The sequence below is a fragment of the Austrofundulus limnaeus genome, unplaced genomic scaffold, assembly GCF_001266775.1.
Source record: "Austrofundulus limnaeus strain Quisiro unplaced genomic scaffold, Austrofundulus_limnaeus-1.0 Scaffold644, whole genome shotgun sequence".
NCBI classification, from domain to species: Eukaryota; Metazoa; Chordata; class Actinopteri; order Cyprinodontiformes; family Rivulidae; genus Austrofundulus; species Austrofundulus limnaeus.
The window spans coordinates 45,669-60,496 of NW_013953046.1; the positions used below are offsets into that span (position 1 = coordinate 45,669).

The 14,828-nt window shown below is 37.6% G+C and overlaps 1 protein-coding gene across 1 annotated transcript in view; it reads left to right on the top strand.

Moving 5' to 3' along the window:
• LOC106531504 (amine oxidase [flavin-containing]) overlaps nucleotides 1-14,145 on the top strand; it is a gene marked incomplete at both ends in the record, with an annotated part of 15,668 nt that extends 1,523 nt beyond the window's left edge. The window contains 3 exon segments of the mRNA XM_014027383.1: nucleotides 705-842; nucleotides 13,860-13,964; nucleotides 14,054-14,145. Coding sequence (XP_013882837.1) covers nucleotides 705-842; nucleotides 13,860-13,964; nucleotides 14,054-14,145 — 335 coding nt within the window.
• Nucleotides 14,146-14,828: the final 683 nt, after the last annotated feature.

A 14,828-nucleotide genomic window follows, 5' to 3' on the forward strand; every position in this document is an offset into this window, starting at 1 on the left:
GAGAGGTTCTCTTCCACGGTTAGAATGACCTGTCATGGCCTAAATAGAGTTCAGTTTGTGACAGAGTTCCTGTCCTCTCGTCAGGCCTGTCCGAGGCCTGCTTYGAGGCAGTAAATCTTGTTTCTTCACTCGAGGTGACCCCTACAGAAGCAAACATTTTAAACAATACCTTGTGTTCTTGGTAACTGTTTGTAGCTGATCACATCAGTTACGATCACTTGTAATAAAACTATTAAAGTTTTATCTGTAAAGAAAATATCTGTTTCTTAGTGCAGCTGTAAACCCTGCCTYGTGGCTGCATGTGCTTAAACAGTGATTTGATTTGCATGTATTTTAAAATATTGTTTTTTATTTTCATTATAGAAAACTACAGTTTGGTCTCATATCAGTTTTGAGTAATCTGTTACTTGTTAAGTGTTGAAGTAGAAGAGGTTAATCAGTTAAATTAAATTATGTTGTAGAAGTTAATATGTACTGGCTGAAATGTTTGAGTCAATAAAAAAAAAACATACTGAGACAAAAAAGAGCCATCTGATATTTCACGTAAAAAGTTTCAGCCCAACAGGAAGGAGAAGGAGAACAACAAGGTGATCAAGGCTTTTAAAAGCTACACAGGTTTCCAGAAGCAGGACTTTTTACATTCCTCTGTATTATAGTTGTTTATCCTATCAGTGTTTTGACATTTTTTATTGTTTTTTTCTCAGAACAAGGAGACAAAGTGGGTTGATCTTGGTGGGGCCTACATTGGACCAACTCAGAACCGGATCCTTCGGTTGGCCAAAGAGTACGGTGTGAAGACCTACAAAGTAAACGAGSAGGAAAACCTGGTCCACCATGTCAATGTAAGTGTCCTTAGGTCTGTTTCTGCCTTTGACTGTTTGTTGTTGTTGTTTTGAATCGACAGTGTCTGTTTAGGACTGATGATGTTTCACATGTGAATCTGTCTTTAGGGTGATTCCATATATTTTCCCTCTGCTTGGCCAAAAAAAGTAACTGTTACTGACAGCCTTAACTGTTTTTATTGAATTCTTTTAGTGTTTCTTAAAGCCAGAAAGTTGTCATTTAAAATTACTTTAGTTTTGTGTCATTAAACAACTGAATGAACATCCTCTGAGGCCAATGTTTCCACCATTTTTGACAGGGGTTGTAATAAAATGTAAATCAGGGCTATTTCTATTTTTTTTAGACTTAAATTTCAAATATTTCAGTCAGAGTTGCACTAATTAAAACTGATCTTCATGACAGTGATCTGCCTGAACACACAACATTAACACAAAATCTGAAATATTTCAGTCAGAGTGGCGATCCTATCATATAATCCGGAGCAGTCAGGTGTAGCAGCCAATCAGGACCCTCCACACTGTGGAGCTAGTAGCCTGGTGTTTTACAACACAAACAATTAGAATTCAGGGCGTCATGATGGTCAGTGTATCTTTTGKTCWTTCTATTTTCAACTGCCAATCAAAAATCAAATAATGAWAAACTGACTGGTTATTTTGTTTTAAACATGAAATGGAAAAATGGACACTTGAACAGAATTGTATTTTAATAATTATTTTGTTGGCTTTATATGATGCAGAAATTTGATAAGGAGCTTTAACAACCAACGTTACTCATCCACACATCATTACAGATGGTGGCAGAAGAAACATTAGCTCGTCACCTGCTACCAATGTTGTATAAATAAATAAATAAATCTATAAATCAATGCCTGATATGATGCACCTCATCCAGCCCCTGAGCTGTTGGCTTTCAGTTAKTTTGGCCCTCTGATCCCTGACATACGCTTACATCTGTATTACTGGGCTTCAAAAGTGTTACGTTTCCATTMCAAATGTGCAAAAAAACAAAAGCAGTCATTATAAGGTCATGCTTTGTTATCTCACTGATAATAAAACCTACTTTGTGGATCATTTTCATATGCTCTAATGTTTCACTACAGTTTTCTGATAACAGCATGTGCCTGTTTAAGTTTATTGCCTGTAAGAGAAGGATTTATACAACCAGTATAAGACYAAAAAACACACAAGGTAATATTCAGAACAAACAAACATGATGTCTTTGTGGATCTTACCTAAGCCAGCCTCTTCTTTCTGACAAGAATGACTTTTACTGCCTTCCTATAAGTGACCAGAGATGCTAATTATTGCCTGAAGGATTTCTCTAATTCAGTTTGTCTCTCTGAGAGGCTGAGAGGCAAACTAAGAGGCAAACAAACAGGCAAACAAAGAGGCAAACAAAGAGGCAAACAAAGGACGTCTTTCTTTGTTCTCTTTAGTCATTGCTCCATATCTCATTACTGTGGGTGCACCACTGCTCTTAACTAAGTTGTGTTCTTCCTCCTGATTTCATTTGGTTTTACTGCCTTGTACCCTGACCAACATACACCTGCTGTAAATCCATGAACTGGACCAGAAACTGGACCAGAAACTGGACCAGAAACTGGACCAGAGGGGTGCAGCTGGAGGCAGCTTATCTCCACACAGACTGTGATTCAGTCAGAACTCCAGAGATGAACTCTGAGCTACTGTCCACACACACACACACACGCACGCACGCACGCACGCACGCACGCACGCACGCACGCACGCACGCACGCACGCACACACACACACACACACACACACACCCTTGTACTTCCATCAAACTGAGGACTTTGTATTGACTTACATTCATTTTTGTAACTGTATTTCTGCCTAACCCAAACAAAACTTAATTCAAACCATACCTCCAGGGGTGGGCAGTCCTGGTCCTGGGGGGCCGCAGCCCTACATGTTTTACATGTTTCCTGCTCCAACACACCTGTTTCAGTCACTGAACTACCTCTTCATGTTCTGCTGTACGGAGGACCGACACTGACATAATTAGAAATAAAAACAGAAATAAATAAATACATTTAAAATGCACCAAATAAATTAAAAAAGAAAACTTTACCTCATGTTTTATCATTTAATTGACTTTCATATTTATTTTTCCAGTTTAGTTCCAATAAATTATATATTTTAACACAGAATTTAAATTTTAATGTTTTTAATATATATTTTACATAGTTTTTCCTTTTACTTGTACATGCATTTGTATCTTGAATGCTTAAATTGAAATATTTTTATAATTTTGTCCAACAAGCCTAATTATTTCCATGTGTTGCATGTTTGTTCTGCTGCAGTTTAGCTTAAAGTTTAGTTAAAATAAATGCACAGGTAATGTTTTCCTCCTTGTCTGTTTTAAACTAAACTTTTAGCTAAACTGAGGCACAAGCATGCAACACATACAAATAAAAGGACTTGTTGGAAAAATATTGAGTATAAACATTTAAGACACACAAATGCATGTACAAGTAAAAGGAAAAACAATTAATATTTATTTAAAAAAAGGTAAAATTTAAATCGTGTTCAAATATATAGACTAATTTGTTGGAACTAAGCTGGAAAAATAAATATGAAAGTCAATTAAAATATAAAACAGGAGATAAAGTTCTCCTTTTTTAATTTAATTGGTGCATTTTAAGTGTATTTTTAGTGGTTCATATAATTCTGCTTTTATTTCTAATGATGTCAGTGTTGGTCCTCCGTACTGCAGAAGCCTGATAATCATCATATCAGGCTGCAGACCTCCAGGACCAGGACTGACCAGGACTGGACTAAACCTACCTGGTAGAGAGCAGTAGAACTCCTTGTCCCAGTCTTCACTTTACATCTAAGTCCTCACTTTGATAGTAACTATTTTTGCAAGGTATCCTCACTCTGTAGCAGAGACAAGCAAACACACACACAAATGTACTGCAGTGAGCACACTTTTACTGGTTTAACAGGAAAACTGTAGTAATGGCTTCCACCAACACCTCTAAGTTAAATTAAAACCTGAATAAGCTGACRGTGGGAAGTCCACTGGAATCCACAGTACTGGATGTGGAACAACAGAAACAACTTCCAGTGAATCACACAGATGCCTACCTGAACCCACCTGCCCCCTGGTGGACACACACCTGTTCACACTCTATTACTTCACAACATCCACACTTTACATGGTTGTTGTCTTTGTTGCAACTGCAGAACTGAAACTTTAAACTGAATCACACAGTTTTTAATGCAGTATAAAGCAGATTATTGTCAGTATTATTGTTATAGAATATTGTTAAAACACCATGCTCTCTCTTTAAATCTCATACATTTCTTTCTAAAGACATAATAATGTGATCTGACCTCCATCAGCATGACGCTGGGCACAGACAGTAGTGTGAACACAAACCTCTGACCGACTGTGGTGAACGGTCATGTGAGCGCCTGTGTGTGTGTCTCCTTGGATACTATCTAAGATGTAAGATCTGTGTAGCTGTTTCCATGGCAGCATGCCTCATCAAAGCAGCTTGACTCTCTCACTGTGCCTGGCTGTGTCTGTGTGTGTGTTTGTCCTGTGTTTGTGTATACAGATGTGTGCAGAGGTGAGAGGTCAGTTGTGTGTCTCCCACAGCTGACGCTGCAAGAACAGGAGAGTCTAACCCTTCACACATCATTTTAATCATGTTGGTCCTGCACATAATATGGTTTCTGTCAGTAAATGTTGGAAAAGACAGAGAATATTTATGTCATTGTGACTGAGACGGTCCAGTTCAAATGACTTTGTGAAAATGATATTATAAAGTGATACAAACACTCATTAGAGCACAGMTAAAGTGTTCTTCACACTGAAGGACAACCACAACATGTTACAAGTTGTCCAGAAGAAAAGGGTTCTTAGAGCCTTCAGGGGTGTATTATAAATGCAGTGGTATCAATATTATGTCTGATTGGGCCTAATAGGTCCACAATGGTTTTGAGAACTTTTAATACAAGAGCGGTTTAAATGGACCAAGTGATGCGCGGCAGAAGATATCACTTAATAAATTGGAACAATTTTTAATCTAATAAACCATTTTTGATGCACCCCTAGTTAATATTGTTAAACTCCAACAACTAAAGAAACATAAACAGCCAGTTATAACAGATAGGCTGCACACTCCTGCTCACCGGCAGACAATCAGCTTTTTTCACAACACATCCAATCTGACATCTTCTGTTTCAAATATCTRTCTTCATGCCATTMTACTCTCAACCATGTCGTACTGTTTACCTGTTTGGTCTCTTACAACAAATGAAATCTTAGAACCCATAGTTAGGCTCTACAACAGGGCCTACAAAATTCATAAAAAACTTCCTGGTTGGACTCATCACTGTACAGTTCTTTCATTGTCTGATGCCTTGACTTTTCAGAATTATGTTTTGTATAGTGGTATTAATTTATATTTTCAGATCTTCCAAGGTGCCAATTATGGAACTCTCTGTGCATTGTTGCCCAAATCAAATTCTGGAAGTGGTCATTCAACTAGATCTGTTACAAAAGGACAACTGATATTACCAACTTTTAAAAACTGTTACGGCCAGAGGTCTTTCTTCTATGTTTATACTAAAGCATGGAATGACATTCCTCAAAACATAAAGTCCATTTCAAAACTACAGCCCTTTAAGAAGAATCTTGTCTGCCATCTGCTGGACACTTTTTGTTCTGCTCATATTTAGACGTCCTATTTTGCAAATGCTGCCTTCCTGAAATTTGGTATGCTTGTTTGTCTTTGTGTCTATGGTGTATAATGATGTGATTGTGATGCTGTAATTCTGAGTGTTTTATGTGCTGCAGAACAGGAACCTGCTGTAAAACAGCAATTATGCTGAGTCAGACTTGATTTTCAGTAATCTTTCCTTGTTGAATCAATAAATCAAATCAACAGCTGACAGTTCTTCTCAGTAAACACACCTGTTGTTCAGATGTTGTGTCACTGTGATTAAAGCCACGCCTCTTCTCTTCTTGGCTCCACCTGTGTGCTACTGGTCAGCTAACATTAGCATCCATCTGTGAGGCTCGTCTCTGACAGGTGRAGGAATCAATAAACATCTTTTCTTCTCTGACAGCTGTTTTTAAAAGTCTGCCAGCTTCAATATTGTTTCCAGTTCTTTTTCAAACTTGTTCCAACAAAAAAATTCATTTTATTTTGAGCACCACTCCAACTTCTGCTGGATCTGAGTCAAAGTTTTGCCAATGTCCAAGTCCCACCTCCATCTAATTTCTGATTGGCTAGCAGGCCTGTTTAGTGTGTTTAAAGTGAAAGCTAGTCCTCTTATAGATCCAGAGAAATGTCTGTTAAATATTTGGCCAGGCAGGTCTGAGTTTTATTCCCCTCTGGAGGTCAGCTGGAAATCCAGCATGGTGCTGGAATACTATCAGCCCTTTGTTATTGTTTTTGCTCTGAACCCATAGCATTAAACATCAGCAATTAAATTCAATTCAGTTTATTTATATAGCACCAAGTCACATTAAACGTCGGCTCAGGGCACTGTAGATTGTGTTGAATCACTTCATCACAGTCTCCCATCCTGAGCAAACGGTGGAGAGGAAAAACTCCCTGCTAATCAGGAAGAAASCTCCAGCAGAACCAGGCTCAGGACAGGAGACCATCTGCCTCGACCGGCTGSTTGGGGGACAGGAAAGAGACACAGACAACATGCATTCTTACACTATACTTATATATTTGTTCATTTATCACAAGTCATATCATTGCAGCATTTAGCACTGTTAAAGCACATCACAGGTTTTCCTAATATCATACAGCCCTAATATCCATCTGTGCAAAATTACTAAAATTAGAAAAATAATGTTCCAAAATGATGCAGAAAACTTGATTCATGCATTTATCACTGTTCTTTATCTGGATGTACAAAAAACTCTAATGTGCTGCTCAGAATAGAAGATTGCGTTGAAGTGAATCTTCAGCAAAATCTGGCTTCCTGAGAAATGTGAAGAACTCTCCCATAGGTGAGAGTTGAGACATGGACAGTTCCCAGTTCACCTTCATTGTGCATTTGGGTTTACCAGGTCCGGAAGCCTCCCCCACCACAGGATCCAACTCACCACCAGACGGTGATCAGCTGACAGCTTTGTCCCTCGCTTCACCTGAGTGTCCAAGACATAGTGCTTACAAAATCAGTCATCAACCTTTGGTTTAAGGTGGCCTGGTACTATCTACACATATGGACCACCCTATGCTCATACATGACGTTCATTATAGAGCAAAGGAATCCCCAGACAGCACCCCTTCCAGGAAACCATCCAAAGACCCCAAAGAACCAGGTAATAAGCATGCAGCTAGGTCTTGTGAGTACCTCCACCCCCACCTGATGCCTCTCTCTGGGCAACTCCGGAGCTGGAGAGTCCAGCCCCTCTCCAGGAGTTGGGTTCCAGAGCCCAGACTGTATCTAGCTGGTAACACTCAAGCTCCGGCTCCTTACAGGAGAGGGAGGTTCTGTTCTCTGTCCCTACAGCTAGTCTCTTCCACCTGGAACAGCCAGGGACCCTGCCTTGCCTGCTGCCCAGCATGTGGACAGCTGGAGACCCTACCAGGGTCTGATGCCCCAGACTACAGCCCCACCTCCATCGACACACCTGTATATGGTTCTGCTTGATCCGGCCTCTGTTGAATGTGTCTCCATTAGGTTCCAACCACACAAAACTGTGCCGTGCCTCCTCTCTGGTGGTTCTAAGTAGGTAAAAGYGAGTACATCCCGCTTAAAATTTTGACGTCAGCAGAATGATGCCAGTGGATTATCTCTTGGATTGACTGACAGAAGAAAGGCTTTATTTGTGCAGACTTCCTCCTGGAGAGAGACACTTCTGTTTTGGAACACAAGCACATGGTGCGATACCACTGGTAAAACCATGGTCTAACCTTTGTGGCAAAAGGCAGAACTTGTAAACACTTCCTGGAGGGAGGTGAAGGAGATGAAGCTGAGCAGATAACAGGGAGGTGTCAAACAAACTGGCCACCTATGATCACACCCGGACTTATAAACAGCACTGTGACAATGAATAAATAAATGAAAAGTAACGGTAAAACCACAACAGCTTATTTTTTTATATTTAAAGCTTTTTTAAACACAACAGAAGAACCCGCTGTGGACGGTCTGTGTGATGAAGCGATTTCAGTATTAGTGTTCGTCTGCTTTAGTGGTGATCGCAGAATGTGCACTTGTTACATGCTCATAAGACCCTCAAAAAAACTGCATTGCCAGGTGATGATTCTGTGGTTTATTAACTGTTTCAGGGCGTGACTCAATCTTAAGGATGCACACTCAGGCTCAAACCACCCAAAACTGCCACCAAACATGACCCTCTGTAAACAAAAAACATCCGCGCCCTCTAGTGGCGAGGCTGAAAAATGACATTAGAGTCCTGCCTTCAGAACAGTCTGCCATAATCAGGCCCATAAATAACTATTTGAGTTAAAAACTCAATTAAAACCTCCCTATGTGTGTTTCCCTGTAACTGATTTCAATCAAATTATTTGACCATTTTATGTCATTATTTTATATAAGAGTAGCTTGTGATTTATAAATGCATATACAAAGTACATTCCAACTCAATAATTGAGTTTTTATTAGAACAAACATTTTATGAATAAGTAACTGGCTCCACCTCATAATTTATTCACCACATTTTATTTATGTATCAGTTTCTTTATTTCCTGTTCAGGTACATCAAACCATTCCTCTTCACTTGGTGGAGTTTTAAACACAAAAAGWTTGTTGTTGGTTTTGGATCAGCGCAGAAACACCTGAGAGGAGTAATTTTATAAAGAAGATAGAATGAAAACRTTTCCAGTCACTGATCTATGAAAGAAAAGGAAGAGAAAGCTTCAAAATTATTATATCAATCTCAGCTGTATAAGTGTTTGGTTATCTTTCTGTAACTCAGCCTAGTRAAGCAGTAAGTGTCACAATCCTTTGTGTTATTAGGGTTAGCTTTCAAACAGACTGTAAAGTTAATCAGCTTTTCTGTGGCAGATTGTAATCCTAAAGGCCAGAGTTAGTTTCCCTTATCAGCACACAGGCTGCAGTTGTCTCAGCAGTCATTAATGAGCTACACTATCAGAGATGAAATACTCTGTTCTYATCACTGCTTGAGAAAGAGTGTGGGATTGTCCCGTTCTTCAGGCTGGAACTGTGGATCTCCTGCATCTTTACACGTTCACAGATTATAATTTTCACGTACTTCTACATAAAAAAAAAACCTTCAGCCCACCAAGSATTTCTCAAACATGCATGAATGAGTCAAAGCAACCCTGTAACGTCCCAACCAGGAGTTTGTTGCACATGAATCTACAGGTTAACCTTACTAAGGAAATCACATACTATTATCCTGAATACCATGTCAATTAAAAAATAGACTCATTAACATMTTTGTCTGTGGATAAGGTCTCCAAAAAGTGGACCATGGTCTGGATCTGAACCCAAACGAAGCTGTTRAACTTCAGTGGAGTTAGTTTTACCTGTACACTCTTTGTAGCATTGATAAGACTCAAGTTAACAAGCAGAACTTCAGCCTAAAGGCCCTGTCACACTACACAACTTATGAATCAGTTTTTATGTCTAAAGTGCTGATAAAAGTTATATATTTGATCAATTTAGTTTAAAGTTTATCATTTAAAAAACAACACAAATTCAACATAAAACAAAAGCATAAATCATAAATTAAATTAAATGAAAGGTAGCAGAACAATAAAGAATCTTATAATCCCTGCCSCTTTTTCACAAACAAATTCAAAAAGAATTCTTCAATTTACAATAAACATAACTAACAATTTCCTTTTAAAAATATTTTTTTTACATACAGTACAATAAATACAATATCAAAATAAAATGCAAGGCAGCAGAAAGAAGAAAAAAAATCCTACAATATCTGCCCCTTTTTTAATTTGTTCCAGTTACATTATGTACACGCAAAGAAGCTTCCTGTTGATTTTTTAATTCCATCTTCATTGTAGACGTCTTTAAAATGTTCATAAGTTGTCTAATGTGACAGGGCCTTAAGGCTGATGTTTGGATTGCCGTCATTAATTTATTTGTGTTTTTAATAAAGAAGAACTCGTCCAGAGGACCCACTCACTTTGTTTTAGAGTTTATGTTTTTAATGCTCCCCACCTTTTAAACAATGGCTGCTGGAGAGATTCTTGTTAAGAAACAACCTCGTTCTTTGGTAATAAATATAGTAATACATATGTAACGTCAGTATTACTCAGGTAGATGGCATGGCATCAGCTGAATGCCWTGCTTAAATTTAGCTGTTCAGACATTTCATGGTTGGCTTCAAGATAATCTTTTGTCAATTAATGTTAAAAAACTGTGTGCCTGTATTTTTCCTCACCCAGGAGACATTTCAATATAACAAATCAACTCASTTTTTTAAACAAACCCCTTGATATTGTCACTACCTACAAATATCTTGGAATTACTTTGGATTCTCATTTGACTTATCGTGATCATGTACAAGTCTTAACCACTAAGTTGAAACAGAAATTATACGTTTATTCAAAAATTAGATCCAATCTGACATCTTCTGTTTCAAATATCTATCTTCATGCCATTATACTCTCAACCACGTCGTACTGTTTACCTGTTTGGTCTCTTACAACAAATGAAATCTTAGAACCCATAGTTAGGCTCTACAACAGGGCCTACAAAATTCATAAAAAACTTCCTGGTTGGACTCATCACTGTACAGTTCTTTCATTGTCTGATGCCTTGACTTTTCAGAATTATGTTTTGTATAGTGGTATTAATTTATATTTTCAGATCTTCCAAGGTGCCAATTATGGAACTCTCTGTGCATTGTTGCCCAAATCAAATTCTGGAAGTGGTCATTCAACTAGATCTGTTACAAAAGGACAACTGATATTACCAACTTTTAAAAACTGTTACGGCCAGAGGTCTTTCTTCTATGTTTATACTAAAGCATGGAATGACATTCCTCAAAACATAAAGTCCATTTCAAAACTACAGCCCTTTAAGAAGAATCTTGTCTGCCATCTGCTGGACACTTTTTGTTGTGCTCATATTTAGACGTCCTATTTTGCAAATGCTGCCTTCCTGAAATKTGGTATGCTTGTTTGTCTTTGTGTCTATGGTGTATAATGATGTGATTGTGATGCTGTAATTCTGAGTGTTTTATGTGCTGCAGAACAGGAACCTGCTGTAAAACAGCAATTATGCTGAGTCAGGCTTGATTTTTAGTAATCTTTTCCTGTTAAATAAATCAATCAAATCAAAAATCAAACGAGATGAACCATGTGTCTGATGTAAACAAAATGAAACTGTTTCACTTCCAAGCTACAAATATAGTGAATAAAGTCAACCAATTAGCTGAGAATGATAAATTATTGTGTTAAACAGTAAGTCTTTAATGTTGTGAGCTGTTGTGACACCATCAGTTAATGAACTGATAGATGACATCTTTATTTGAGAAAAAGGGGCAGATATAATAAGACTTTATCTTCTTCTGCTACCTTTCATTTAATTTATGATTTGTATTTTTGTTGTATTTTGAATTTATGTTGTTTTATAAAGAAATGAATAACTGAAGTGAACATCTCTTCCGTTAGCAAACATTTTGTTCAACATTTTAAAGGAGTGTAAGAAATACGTGTTTTAATATCGGCTGACAATCAGATGAAAACACAAGTGTTAAATAAACTGATCTGCGATAGGAAATAAATGTCATACAACACCAGAATTCTGGAATGAGGTTTATTATGTCACCGGCTGACAAGTCAAACCACACGGAATGAAAAACAGGAAGTCCCCGTTTAAATACAGAACAGGATCTTCAATGCCTGAGTTCGCCCTCTGCTGGCCTACGGCGGAATCACAGGCATTCAGACAAAAGACCTCGCACTTATACCATACCATACCAACTTTATTTATAAAGCACTTTAAAACAACCACTGCTGATACAAAGTGCTGTACATTAAAACAACAACATAACAAAAAGTGATTAAAAACGGTTTAAAAACAAAAACATACAATTTAAAACTAAATCCCGCTGGTGTTGAAAGCCAAGTAAAATAGATGGGWTTTAAGATGAGCTTTAAAAGTGGACAGTGAAGGGGTATTATGTTAATACAGCTCTTAATTATGTGTTGTTAATAATTCGGACATGTATATACTCTATTTCAATTAACACATAGTAGATCAAACATTATAAAAATGTTATAAAAAGAAACCCCTAATACTCTGGTGTGGTTTCTGAAATCAGTACTGATCTGTAATAATTATAAATTTCTTCAGGAGACTTGTTGTCACTTCCACAGTTCACCCAGCTGATTCAGAGTGACCTATGGCCAGAAAACCACTGCTCAAATCCACCTGTGATTTCATGCAAACTTATCAAAATACCTTTGTTAAGTTTGCAAATATATTTGTGTCTTTGGTAGTTTCTAGGCCTGTGTTCTATCCTACAGCAGAATTCAAACTAAGTTTTAATACATCAGTCAAAATCCAAACACTGTGCCATTCACCAAAGAACATAAGTAACTGAGTTTATAAAAGATAAAATACTGTGAAATCTGACTTGTGTATTTTAAMCTTTCAAACTATATTTTTTATTAGACAACACAACCACATGTTGGAATTGGACCTAAAAACAGTATTCTTCAATCTTTAAAAGTAAGAAATTTGGTTTTAATAATGAAAAAGTATGGAAAACATTTGTTTCCAGACCCATTAATTCTRATTGCATTTAAAAACAAAATAAATGTTCTAGCAATATTCTTTAAATATTTTTTTCACACTGATAAATMGTCATTAGTGTTTGTGCATTAAAAGGTTAAACAGTGACCGTGCTTCAGACCCTCATAAGTTCATGTGTGTTTAGATCAGTTCCAGTCAGAGCACCTTGAATACAGTTTTATAATTGAAGATAATTMACCATCTGTTATATAACCTGTGTTCATGTCTTCATTCATCAGGTAGCCCAAATTCTGTTTTCTACACATAAAAACAGTTTTCCTAAATTTCCATTAACTTGTGCTTCAGAAGACTGAATTTACCAAATAAGAAAAAAAAAATCAAGTTGTTCATTGTTCGTGTGAACAGTTTGTGGTTGTGCATTTTATTTTAAAACCTTGCTTCTGTACAAACATTCATAATAAATTTACAAACAATTCTGTGTAACAACAATGGCTCTAAATAAATAGAAATTGTGGAAAATATGAATTATTTATTGAGTTAAAGTTTGGCTGAGTGGTCCTACTGATACGTTTACTGGCAGATTAGTTTTGTTAGATCTGTTAGAAACTTATTTTTATCCACACATTTATCKATCGTTGGCAGAAATTAAGAGTGTAGAAGTCACCTTTGTCCAAACAGTAAACTCTGTTCTGAACATGTAATCTGCTTGTTAACACAGTAGTTTGTATCAGTTTGAAGTTCCGCCCTTTCACCTTTCGCTTCTCTTTCACAAAGCAGTCATTAGGTTGAAGATAGAGCCGACATTCATTCAAACCACAGGTGGATTACAGATGCTGTTATCAGGTTTAATGACCCTGAATGAGCTGTAAAACATTACATAAGCTCTTCTTTTGCTGTGCACACACTTCTTTCCTGTTCAAACATTCGGACTCAGCATGTGGCTGCAGGTTTGACTCAACAAAGCAGCTCTAATGTTTAATGTCTGCAGGGATCAGGWACAGCTCTGAGACGGTTTGAAACTAACAACGTGTTAGAAACGTCTGTGATAGAAGTGAGCTGAAGGAATATAGAAAATCTGAGTTTGTATGGATCTGTACTTATAACTGTTGTCCAACACACAGAAGGTCCTGGTCCGTTGAACAAGAGATCTGTGATCTTCTTAGTTTCAGTCAAGTATCAGAATGACCAACACACTGTTCATTTGACCACTGCAGACTCACACTGTGTCTTATTATTACATTACTGAWATAACATGATCAAACAATTCTTTTTTGTGATAATTGTTAAGACTGTTTTAACATCCTGCAGGGAAAGTCGTACCCATTCAAAGGCTCCTTTCCTCCCATGTGGAACCCCATCGTCCTGTTGGACTTCAACAACCTCTTCAGGACCCTGGATGACATGGGCAAAGAGGTACAGTAAGATTTAGTGCTGCTCTTGTGTTTTACCTGGTCCCAGGTGTTCCTATGTTCATTCTTGTTCGACCTCGGCCGGTCTTTWAGATTCCTAGAGAGGCCCCCTGGAGAGCCCCCCATGCTGAGGAGTGGGACAAAATGACCATGCAGCAACTGTTTGAGAAGATCTGCTGGACAAGGTAGGATGTTTGATCCATCTGGTTTTACTGGCAGGAGTAGAACAGTCGTAGTTTAGTGAGTTCAGACCATCGACATGTTCAAACACGACAGAACTGAGTGTTTAAAGCTGAAGTCAGACATCTGGCTGCAGGACAAGATTTATATCATGTTCTCCATGTCAACAAACATCTGTTCTCCATGTCAACAAACATCTGTTCTCCATGTCAACAAACATCTGTTCTCCATGTCAACAAACATCTGTTCTCCATGTCAACAAACATCTGGGGCTTAGTTTTGGACAACAGAAGTTAATGGAGTTATTTCCCCCATATTAAAGTTGATGTTTAGACCTCATGGCAGTGGAAGACAAACACAGTACAACATAAAAAATCAGCCACTGCAGAGTGTCTGTGACATAAACTCAGAATGATTTAACATCATTTTAACAGGTCAGGTAGGTTGTGGAGCCCACAGTGAGTGTGGGGCCTTAGCTACATCAGAACCAAGCTAAAGCTTAGGAGTGTAAGAATAAATGTTCACTTTTTTGTTACTTATTATTATTAATAATAATAATAATAAGAAGAAGAAGAAGAAGAAGAAGAAGAATAAGAATAAGAATATTATCATCATCATCATTGTTATTACTATCATTGTCAGTGTGCATTGCCAATGCAATGCACACTATTGTGATTCGTTTTCCATC